Source organism: Notolepis coatsorum, assembly GCF_963971535.1.
Source record: "Notolepis coatsorum genome assembly, chromosome: 7".
Lineage (NCBI taxonomy): Eukaryota > Metazoa > Chordata > Actinopteri > Aulopiformes > Paralepididae > Notolepis > Notolepis coatsorum.
This window is the reverse complement of record NC_140171.1, coordinates 25,823,600-25,835,810: the sequence shown is the minus strand read 5'-3', so window position 1 is coordinate 25,835,810 and position 12,211 is coordinate 25,823,600. Positions and strand designations below refer to the sequence as shown.

The window sequence follows — 12,211 nt, the reverse complement described above, 5'->3', positions numbered from 1 at the left end:
TTTATATTGTTTTTGTATTATGTATCGTTCCTCTCGACGTCATTGTAAACTAGTGTGATCTTTCGAGTGATCTTTCGAGATTAAATAAAGATCGAGGCGGTCAGGTGGCGTAGTGGAGATTGTGCTTGTCACCAATGCAAGAGGCTGCGGTCTCGACTCCCGGAGAGTCAGCATTGCCTTGGCTCGGGCTGACCGCTATACTAACTCGTTTGGCTGAGTTAGGGGGAGGGGAGCCGTGGGTGGGTCCTGGGCGTTGTGGACAGCGACCCCTACAGTTCGGTCGGGGCGCCTGCTCAGCAAGGGTAGGATCTGGAGAGAGAGGTAGTGCGACCTTCCACACGTTACACTCTCCCGGTGAGAATCTGCGCTGCCAGGCTGGCTGCCGGCTGGCTGCACATGCGTCGGAGGAAAGCATGTGACAGTCTCCGGCCTCTCGGACCAACAGTAGGGGGGAGTGCGCAACAACCAGGAAGGGGGTTGGGAATAAAAAAATAAATAAAAAAAATTAAAAAGAAAGATCGAATGAGCGGATGAATCTTCTCGTCCGGCAGGTTCCGCGCCGGGTTCAAGCGGGCGTTCCGCTGGTGTCCGTTCATCAAGGTGTCGAGTTACGACGAGCTGGAGCTCCGGACGACGCGGCAGCACCCGGCGCGGCAGAGCAGCATGTACACGCTGTCGCGCATGGAGACCAGCATGGTGGTGGTGTACGACCCGGCCGAGGGGGACGCCGGTGGTACTAGGAAGCACTCTCTGACCGCCAAGAAGAAGAACTATGTCACCTCCCGCCGCGCGGACGTCAACGCCTGCAACGGTAGCGGCACCGACGTGAAAACGGAAAGCAGCTCCACCCCGAGCGCTCAGCCCCCCCAGGGCTTCTGCTGAAGGACAGACACGCATACCAACACACACACACACACACACACACACACACACACACACACACACACACACACACACACACAGACACACACACACACACACACACACACACACACACACACACACACACACACACACACAAACACACACACACACACACACAGACACAAACACACACACACACACACAAACACACACACACACACACAGACAGACACAGACACAAACACACACACACACACACACACACACACACACACACACACACACACAGACACAAACAAACACACACACACACACACACACACACACACACACACACACACACACACACACACACACACACACACACACACACACACACACACACACACACACACACACACACACACACACACACACGCGCGCGCGCAGGGAGACACATGGAAAGGATTTTATATACAGTATATGCATGATATACAGTACAACACAGGGCATTGATGCACACACTTGACAGTTTTGATGGAGAGGTTTTAGATTAGAGACAGAAGCAAGGTATCAAAGCCTGTAGACACACGGAACACATAGTGACGATACATATATAGATGCTCTGTGTTATTTGCACACTGATTTCCTTGATAATTACTTGGCAGCAGCCTTGATGCCATACCTCACCCACACCAAGCCCTGGCAGCACATCACCCCCACCCTGATCCACCTCCACTGGCTCCCAGTCAAGTTCTGCATCTCTTTCAAACTCCTGCTCCTCACCTATACAAGCCCCTCCATGCCCTCGCCCCCTGATACCTGTCTGATCTCCTGCACCAGCACACTCCATCCCGGAACCTACGATCTTCTGATCTGGGTCCCCTCTCCATCCCTCGCACCAGGTTACAGACTTTCGGTGACAGAGCCTTCAGTGTGGCGTCCCCTACCCTCTGGAACTCCCCCCCCCCCCCCCCCCCCCCCCGAAATCCACAACGCCCCAACCCTGGACACTTTCAAAACAGCTCTCAAGACGCACCTTTTCACCAAGGCTTTCCCCACTAGTTAGTTTAGATTAGATTTAGGTTTCATTATCCCTCTACCTGCCCCCTCATCACCCCCCTTGCCCCTATTGCCCCTTTTCCCTAGCCCTCTTGACTTTGACCTTGGGTTTCTTGAAAGGCGCTATATACATTTGATTTATTATTATTATTATACCACGTGAATAACTCTAGTGTTTGGTCAGATCGTAGGCTTAGATTATTTGCCCCCCCCCCCCCTCTGCAAACAACATAATGCATCCTAATGTTCCAATTATCCAACCATCTGAAGTTTACAGCTGTATTCATGTTCACATTCATAATTAATTAATTAACCTCCTCTTCATGGCACCGCCACTCAGCTTTGTAGGAGATTAGTGTTTAACTTAAGAGTGGCCCCTTAATAAGACATGCCCATCTCAGCATGTACACAGCCTCCCCTTCATCTGCTCCTACCATCATCACCATCATCATCATCATCATCATCATCATCATCATCATCATCATCATCATCATCATCATCATCACCATCATCATCATCATCATCATCACAGACAAGGACTTGGATTTACGGTTCAAATGAGCGTAGATGTTGAATATAAACATGCAACGTCTGTTCTGTTTGGAAAAGTACAATCCATACACAAATGCAGTGACACACTATGGAGAGGGGGCGTGGACATATCTTATCATGATTGTAGTTGTGTCTGTATGTTTTATAATTGTATTTGCACAATACGGTATAATCTATATTTCTCATTTCCAACTGTGAGTATTAGCTGTGATGCCTGTGAGCCTTGTAATTGTACAGGATGCACTCAACGTTCATTTCTCCCCCAAGGTGTGAATGACTAACTACAGCCACTTAGCGATCGCTAATGGACCAGTTGTCGATTGATCTCGGCTCAGCTCAGAACGCGTTATAACTGGGTTTTGCTCGACTTACATTACCTGCGATTAGGGGTGTAAATATTTGACCCCACTTCGATTCGATTACGATTTTTCAGGCAACGATTCAATGCATCATGAAATCTCTTAATTTGACCACGATTCGATGCGATTCGATTAATTTTCTATCAGTTAATTCCCCAAATAATTTTGAATACACAAATGTGGCTGGGGGAACTGATTCACTCAGCATGAATGGACTATAGAAAAAAAATATAGAAAAAAAAGCGATTCATTCTAACATTTTCAAATCGATGCAGTTGAATCGTCACCTTAGGATCGATGCATTGTTACACCCCTACCTGCGATGTTACCTGCTAACCGGCAGAGCCCAAAGTTAGTAGCGCTTTACATTACCACGGTGAGGCACGTGTGACCTGCTAACCGGCAGAGCCCAAAGTTAGTAGCGCTTTACATTACCACGGTGAGGCACGTGTTACCTGCTAACCGGCAGAGCCCAAAGTTATTAAAGGATTTCTATTCTATAGTATTGTAATGTGACTGTATTACATTACCAGTTTATAACAGTTTACATTACCACGGTGAGGGACATGTTACCTGCTAACCGACAGAGCCCAAAGTTAGTAACACGTTACATTACCGTGGTGAGGGACATGTTACCTGCTAACCGACAGAGCCCACAGTTAGTAACGGTATACATTAGTAACAGTATACACTACATTAGTAAGGGTATATACATTTACATTTACAGACCATCCATATTGGGCCGTGTTTGTCATCGCACATGAAGAGAGTCGACTGTTGGCTGGCAGCACCGTGTCTCTCTTCTCATTGTGCATTTTGAAGTGAAGCTTGTGTGATAAACATTACAGATAAGCAGTTAAAACACGCTGCTTTGACACGAAAGCACTTCAGGCATTTATTTATACGACTGTGTTTATTTACTTTGAAATGCCTTCTGGGAACGCTCAAAACCCACGTCTCTTGCGCTTCAGAAAGGCACATCGTCGCCCCCACTGCCCTCTCTTATCCCCGCCAGTATGACTGTGCCCTGACCGGCGGGATATACTTCCTACGAACCTCGAGGCTGCGCGGCAAGTGCTTTCGAAGGCACCAGGCGTGTTTGGCTTACACAAGAGCGGTGTGTGTTTAAGTGAGCCGCTAATAACAGCAACAATACCCCTCACACAGCTCTTGCACGCTGTGATAACACGCAGGCCGGAGCTCTCTGGGCTTGTTTGCCGCCCGTCGTAGGGGGTCCTCCAACAGCTCGCCCAGGGGGACAGAGATGACTCAGAGCTGGAGGCGGCGAATAAAGGTGGCCCCAGGCGGCAGGCGCTTATGGTCACTTAAGTGTTGTGTTTTGTCACAGTTGGAATTGGAATTAATGTACCCCCTCCTCCCCCACACGACCCGTGGCTCTCTTCTTGCTGTAAAGACGACAAGAATAGCATTTTGAAAGAGAGAAAAAAAAAGTGACGTATGGTTTGTCTGTTACGATTAAGTTAACTGGGTTTTAAAGCAGCACTTTACCAAAAAACAAAATGCTGATTCATTTTGCACATAATCTCACACACATCCAAAAACTCTACACATATTCAATTAGTTTGACAGTTATTGAGAGTAAAGGAGTTTGAATATGGCCACCAGCACTGGCGGACTCAGGCCCTTTTTAGTGGTGAAAACGAGAGGACGTGCCCTATTGGTGCCCCTCCAATGGTTAAACTTGACCATGTGCCCCCACAGTTGAAAAATGTCATGCTAAAGTGCCCTATTGAGTGGAGAAAATGAGAGGACGTGCCCTATTGGTGCCCCTCCAATGGTTAAACTTGACCATGTGCCCCCACAGTTGACTTAGAGGACGTGCCCTATTAGCTGCCCTTCACATGGGAAAACATAGCAAGAAAATTTTATAGCGTGTCTTAATGAGTGCTCTGTTAGTGGATAAAATGTCATGCAGCTTACTAGGGCAGACTTTCCCAAAGTGGGTGCCATGATAATGACAGTCTAGGGGTGTTGCCAAACAGTTAAACCCTGCTTATTTTCAAAACACATATGGCGATTAGCAAATATTTTTGGAGTTTTTGCAAGGGACCGCATGTTTCTCGATCTGCACTGTAACTATTCCCCCCCCCCCCCCCAATGTATCCTTTAGGTTAGGTTAGAGTAAGTTAGTTTAACTGTATTTGAAAGTAAAAGACAAAATAAATGGTTGCCAATGATGAAACAATAACATTTAAAATACTCATTCCCAATCCCATTGTTGAAAACATACTGTGGCGATCGGTGAAGAATGAGGCAGTTTGACTTCTCTTCAGGCACTTTATTGACCGCCTGGACAATTATTCTCAACAGAAAGTTACCACTGGGTTATAATAAAAACAACAACAAACCACTAAACTTTGTATGGCAAGTTAACTACTACTGAATTCACACATTAGCTCCCCTAAGTAACTAGCTAGTTCTCTTTCATTAACATAGTATAGTCCCCAGGTCATAAAGCTGTGCTGAACTAAACACACCGGCTTACCAATATGTGCCTTTAATGCACATGCAGAGTTATTTTCAAATGAGAACACTTTTCAGTTACAGTAATCTAATGTTGGGTCTTAAAATCATATTTTTTCATATAATTTTCTTGAATCAAGTGCACATCTTACAGCTTAACATTATAGCATGAAAATAACCAACATATTTTCTTTGGAGGTGTTTGTGAAATAAAATTTTTAAATGTGTATTGTTCCCTGTGTGTTTTTATCATAGAGGTGTGGTTATACCTTTAATCTAATGTTAATCTTAATCAAGGATGAGGACTATTTCACCATACATGACGCATCATAGCTTTTTGCTCGCTGATGGGGTCGCCTGTACGTTAATGCCAAGCAAGCAGTGCAAAAATGCTTCCGCATTCGTCACCGCACGCTAGTGCGGTAAAGCGCCCTTCTTTTCAGACAAATGCTACCGTGCGTGCACCGGCGGCGGCGTGCTCGCTCAGGTGCGTGCGTGCGCCGGCGTGCTCGCGCGAGGTGCCCGCGCATGCGACACGAGCGGAGCTCAATATATATCAGTCACCGCCCCTTATTCAGTATCTAGCAAATAGCTCAATTGGCTAGGACACATGGCTGTGGATCCTATGGCTTGTTTGCTGGCGAGTTCGAATCCCATCGAAAATATTTTTTAACGTGATTTTTTTTTAACGTGTATTCTTTCGCCGATTAAGGTTAGGCATTGTTTCGGAGTTGGTTAAGGTTAGAACGGTTAAGTTTAGGCGCTGTTAAGGAGCTGGTTAAGGTTAGAGTTTGTCAAAGAGAATGGCAATATAATTTCTAAGGTTAAGGTTAAGGTTAGGCATTGTTTCGGAGTTGGTTAAGGTTAGAACGGTTAAGTTTAGGCGTTGTTAAGGAGCTGGTTAAGGTTAGAGTTTGTCAAAGAGAATGGCAATAGACAGCCTATTTCCGCGCGACCTGGGCGCTGGGCGGCGGAAAATGAAAGGCGCATTACTGCATGCCACTACGGCAAATTTTTGCACTGCTTGCTTGGCATAAAGCTACACGCGATGGGGTCCCATGTTGTGTAGTACTGTAGGTGCCCTTTTTTCTTTTTTCACCCCTGCCCTTCAAACAGCCTGAGTCCACCACTGCCCACCAGTGATGTCATCAGGGACATTGAATCCTTGTGTTGTGTTAATTACAGCTCCATTAAACTATGTAGATTAAGAAATAGCACTACCGGGTTCGAGCCCAGCTCTCGGCATTGCTACCAGCTTGGCTGGTCGTTCATACTAACACAATTGGCAGTGTTAGGGGTGGGAAAGCTGGTGGGTGGGTCCTGGTCGCTGTAAACAGCGACTCCTACAGTTCGGTCGGGGCGCCTGCTCAGCGAGGAAAAGGATCTAAGGGGGGTAGTGTGATCCTTCCACACGTTACACCCTCTCAGTGAGAGTCCGCGCTGCCAGGTGAAAAGAAGCGGTTGATTGGCTACACGTGTGTCGGAGGAAGCACGTGATAGCCTCCACTCTCCCAGACCGACTGTGGGGGGTAGGTGCGCAGCGATCAGGAAGGGGATTGGGAATTGGCATAACGACTAACATTGGGATGGGAGAAAAACGGAGGAAAAAGGTGGGGGAAAAAGATAAATAAAAAAATAAATAAAGAAATAGCACTACCCGCTACCTTATCATTTCACTGAGCTGTAATTAACACAACACAAGGATTCAATGTCCCCGATGACATCACCGGTGGCCATATTCATAACTAATTTACTCTCAATAACTGTCAAACTAAATGTGTGCAAAACTGTTTGGCGGTTTTGGACGTGTGTGAGATTAAGGCATTTTTTCCAACAGAACAAAGTGTAGCTCAACATTTTTCTTTCAGGACACTGTTATATATTGTCACACAGTGTGGTTAGATGAAATGCCATGCAGCCATGAATATAGTTGTGGTTTCGCTGTGGATTTGGCTACAGCTAACATTTTCATACATGGAGGGGCGGGCGGGAAGATGGCAGAACAGATAAAACACCAACAGTAGGGAGCTTGGTGTCATTTATTACCTTAGAGACGAGAGAAATGTTTGCCAAAGCATGAATGATAAGCGTCAAGCTGTTGAGAGACATGTTGAGTGCCCTAGAATAAATATCCCTTTAGTGTGACATGACATCACCAGACGCTGTGGGGGGGGGGACAAATCTCCATAAAATAAAATTCCTGCCATTCATTCCTATTATAATGATAATGATAATAATAATAATACCAGCAGAATGTTCTAAGACTTCATGAAAGTATTTAATCAAGAATGTTAATAAACAATATATTTTGTGCATTTCAATGTTCTGTTCCGTTAGGGGCTCTGCTTGGCATCACATTGCACTCCCTCGCGTACGTGCACGCGTACTGAATAAAATTCCACAAAATATACCTTTAATACCAGTATTAGTCTGACCACACCCCTCATCAGCTTACCTTCATAAGCAGGTGTGTGGTCACCTGCTCTCCTCCTTCTCGCTTTCACCACAAGGAAGTGCCTCGGTAGTACCCCACTTGACGTGTTGTTAGTTGAAAAGAGTTGTGACTGGTTTACATTGTGCTTAATCTTTTCTTCTCTCACATCTGTTGTACAAGAAAAGGTTGGGTCATAATGTATTCCGCGGAGAGTAGACCCGCTAGACCTACTCTTCACCACCGGTTCTCCATTCCCGCCTCCGTCGTGCGCCTCGGTGCTGGGCTGTTGCCACTCTCGTGGTTGCCGACCCAGCCCGGGAGACTGCCGTTGGATAGTTTTCCTCACCGAAGAGCCGAGGGTTCGGTGCCGTCGCTCCGGCGATGGCCTGATCTCGACTCTGGTTCCTCTGGTTCTGGGGAATCGGCCGTTGGTGAACGGGGGGTTGTTTTGGAGCCAGAGGATTTGCGACGCAAACTTTTCGCGTCTGCTCGCTCGCGTCGCAAGATGGTGGCGTGCAGACGCGAACAGCCTGGGTTTGGGGAGCTGCTGGAGACCAGCGAAGATGCGTACGGCTCGGGATTTCCGATGGAGACTGAGGACTTCATGGACGAGGCGGACGGATTTTTGTATGAGGGCCCCGTGGAGGAGAGTATCCCTCCTCAGGAGACCCCGGAGGGGGGGGAAATGGCTCCATGGGGCGCCCTGTTCGAGGATGTCGAGGAACCACCTTGGCCTCATCGGCAGGATGCCCTACTGTCGGCCACATCGGATTGTGGCTCCTTGACCAGTCGCAGCCTGCTGTATGTGAGGGATGCGGGGTCGGTGGAGGAAGGTTTGCAGGGGGAACTGCGGGCCTTGTTTCCCGAGCTCATGGCGGTAGCCGCCACCGCAAACGGTGTGCCGCTGCCGCTGCCATTGCCTGCACCTGTCCCTGATGACCTCATAGGCCATCCCTGGCAGCGTCCCCCAGTGAGAGGGGTGGACGTTGTCTACCCATTTTTCCCATCGATGGGGGCCTATGTTCGTCGGGGTCAGGCGGTGACCAACATCATGGGACTAACTCCTACCTACGTACCAGTTACGCGGGTAGCGGGGTTGGTCAAAGGTATGGGGGAGGGCGTGCCTCGGCTTGACAGTCCGATGGCTGCGCTCCTCTGTCCGGATATGGTGTGGGAACCACTATGCAAGCCGGTCCTCCAGGGGAAATCGGCTAGGCGATTGGCTTATTGGGGTGACCAGTCATTTATCGCTGGTACACAATCGCTGGCTGCGGCGTCTAACATCGCCCACCTGGCTAGATTTGTATCGGGGATAATGACGGGCGGCACGGATCTGACCGAGGTGAAATGCGATCAGATCACCCAGGCTGCGGGAGCTGTCCTGCACCTTTCCCAGGTGCTGGCCATAGCCATGGGGAAAGTGCGCGCCCTGGCCACCCTGGGCCAGCGTCACCTTTGGCTGGAGCAGGCCCGTGTGCCAGAGAAGAAGAGAGCTCCTCTTCTGACGGCCGCCCTCTCCGACGCTGGCCTGTTCGGGAAGGCCCTGCGGTTGATGACCTCAACATGCAGAGAGATGGCAGAGGAGAGATCCATCCTCCAACCCCATTTTCCGCCTCCCGTCCTTGCCGGTGGAGGCAGAAGGATTCCGCGACGTCGAGCTGTCTCCGTCGCCGCTACCACTGCCTCCGCCGCCGCTGCTGGCCCTGCCAAGAGGGCCAGGGGACGAAACGGCGCTTCTGCCACCGCCGGCCCATCCCAGACCGGAGGAGACGGTAGGGAACGTCGTGTCCAGCAGACTGTAACCTACCGTCCCTCCGGGGCTCCCCGGGGTGGCAAGACTCGAGCGGCGCGAGGTGGCAGACGCCGTTAGGAGTGACTTTTTCCCCTCTGTGTCCCCTCTCCTACACCCTCCCCGGCCCCTCTATGGTTTTGTGCCTTGACACTATTTAGTTATTAAATAAAAAAAAGTTCCCCGTTGGAGGGGGACTGTGTTTTGGCCGAACAAACTGTGTGTTTCTTCAAACAAATCATATGGTGGGGTTGTGTATATATGAATCTGCCCTTTTTTACGTTGTGGGATGAGTTGTGTTGTGTTACGAGGTTAAGCAAGGTCTGCAACGTACACTCGGTAATAGGTTCTATTTAGCTTGATGCTCCACATGCAGTTAGAACTGGTGTTATTCCATTGCTTTAACTAAGTATATGTGTTTTCACAATGCTGTGTTGTTTAGTTGCAGTAATACTCGTACGCACACATTTCACGGCCTAGCCGTTTACTCTCGTTCAGCGTTTTTTCCTATGTATGACATAGGCAACGGGTATAGGATTCACGCACAGGCGACTTGTGTTTTGTTGTAAAACCTTTTACACTTTTAGTGGGTAGCGGGCATTGTATTAGTTTCGCTATGCTTTGCTTTCTACCGGAGGTTTTTCAAGATGGCTACGGTTGTTTTTCTGTGTGTAGGGATAAAGGGTGTGTTTTCGGGAGGGGGTGTCGAATAAACCCCTCCTTTCCCACTTGATTGGTTTAGGGGATTTTTGATCTTTTCTGCTGAGCCAGTCAGGGCCAAGCCAGTGCTTGGCAGGGGGGGGGGGGGGGGGAAGGGGTATTCTACCGACTCCTGTTTCATGACAGGATCCGGTAGGTTTTCCCCGCCTGTTGTAGCGTTGTTGCTATGGCGACGCCTTCCATGAGCTGGTGTCTTAAAGATGTCGAGGTTGGGCGCAGGGCTCACGGTCCTGCTGCGCCCGGTTTTTGTGTCAAACTTGAGTCAATTGGTCACGTGTCTCACAGTTTACATATCTTTTTCTTGACCATGGTCTCGTGTGGGAAGGTGTTTCTGGGAGGGTCTGGTCTTACACTCTGATTAAAAGGAGTGACTGGATTGAAATCATGTGAAAAACAGGGTTTTTTACTCCCAGCTGTGCAGTTGGGTCATACGGGTGATGCCTTTTCTTTATTTTTATAAAGAGTTGAATGTGTCTTTGATGGATTGGAAATGAGGGTCCCTGATGGAAACAAGACTAACGTCTTTCTCAGGTCTGCCTCCCCTTAACCTATTGTGTGTATTGCCGTATTGGGTTGTACCCTTTCTGCAGTCTGTTGGGTAAATTTTTTCATTCATTCATTCATGGAGTTGATTGCATCTCGCCCCTCTTGTCGTTTCCCTGGGCGTCTTGGGGATTCAATATGGTGGTCTAAACGGCCTATTATTGATGTGGGTATGTCCAAACGCACACATAGTGCTAGCTCAGGATGTGCTTTTTGGGCCATTGGCTGACTGGCGCGCCTTGATTGCTTGGGTGAAACAGCGTTTTTTTGGAGCAATTGGGATGGGGGTTTTTCCTCTTCCGACACCCTGTGTGGTTGTCGATGGGTTCCCGTTCATGTCAGGGGATGATGACGGAATGGGTCTGGACATATGGGGAGGGGTCTCACGCCCTAGGGGTGGGCCACCGGGCGCGGTTCATACCGACACGTCTGGGTGGCGCCTTCTTTTTATGTTGGGATCAACACGCATATCTGCCCCTTCTCCTGGGGTTGGCAGGTCGGCGTGATTAGGGCACGGGACTGGTTCTGGTCGCGCTGGTCCAGATCAGTTGCACCCGTTGTCCGCTGGGGATGCAGATCTGCTGTTCTGGTACCCTGAGGGACTTGGGGTTTTTTCAGGGGGAAAAATGCTAGGTCGGTCCGGGTGTCACAGGGTTGAGCGTTATGGGACCCTTGTTAGGTGCGTTGTATTCTGCACTGTCGTAATGGCTTACGGCCGTGCCGACCTGTACGCGTCCGATCTCGTCGGATCTCGACCGCTGTGCGGGTTGGTCTTGGTTGGTACTTGGTTGGGTGACCTCCTGGGAATACCGAGTGCAGGGTGCTGGGGCTGGTCTTCCATTTTTACGCTCTTCTCTTGCGCTTGGCGCTGAGAGGCCTGTTGGGGTGGTTTTAACCTCCTCGGGGGACCCTGTGCCCCCCGTATTACCGGGCCCGGTCCGGGGTAATCGTTGACCCGTAGGCCCGGGATAGCCCTGTTGGAAACCGGAACGCGGGCTGCGGCGGTGCCGCAGGTGTGTTTTGGGGTTTCTTTCCTGAGGGGTTATGGGACCAACCATTGCATGGGGTAATGCCTGGGTGGTTGGTTCTCTGGTGTGTTGCTGCAGTGTCAACTCCCGGTTCTCCGGTTGAGGGTGCCCCTGCACGTTCATGACGTCTGCCGATCGTATGGGCTTTTTCTGTGGGCAGCTGTCAGGGGCCGAGTGGTCTAAGGATCCCACTTCTGACATGCTGTTTAAAGGCTTGGTTATGCGACAACGCCAGCATACGCCCCTTCCGCCGGGGCGGCTGTTTTCAGCTGTCCTTTCTGGCGCCTGCCTCGTCCGCAGTTTCCAGGCTTGGGTTGACAGCCTGTTGCCTGGTCTTTTTTCCCGGTGCACTGCCTGCTTCCGTTGGTTAACTCTTGTGTGTTATGACCATGCTGTC

General features: G+C 49.5%; 1 protein-coding gene across 1 annotated transcript in view; it reads left to right on the top strand.

Moving 5' to 3' along the window:
- tacr3a (tachykinin receptor 3a) overlaps positions 1-882 on the top strand; it is a gene marked incomplete at both ends in the record, with an annotated part of 155,511 nt that extends 154,629 nt beyond the window's left edge. The window contains one exon of the mRNA XM_084318215.1: positions 552-882. Coding sequence (XP_084174341.1) covers positions 552-882 — 331 coding nt within the window. The remainder of the gene's footprint in view (positions 1-551) is intronic.
- Between the last annotated feature and the right edge of the window lie 11,329 nt (positions 883-12,211).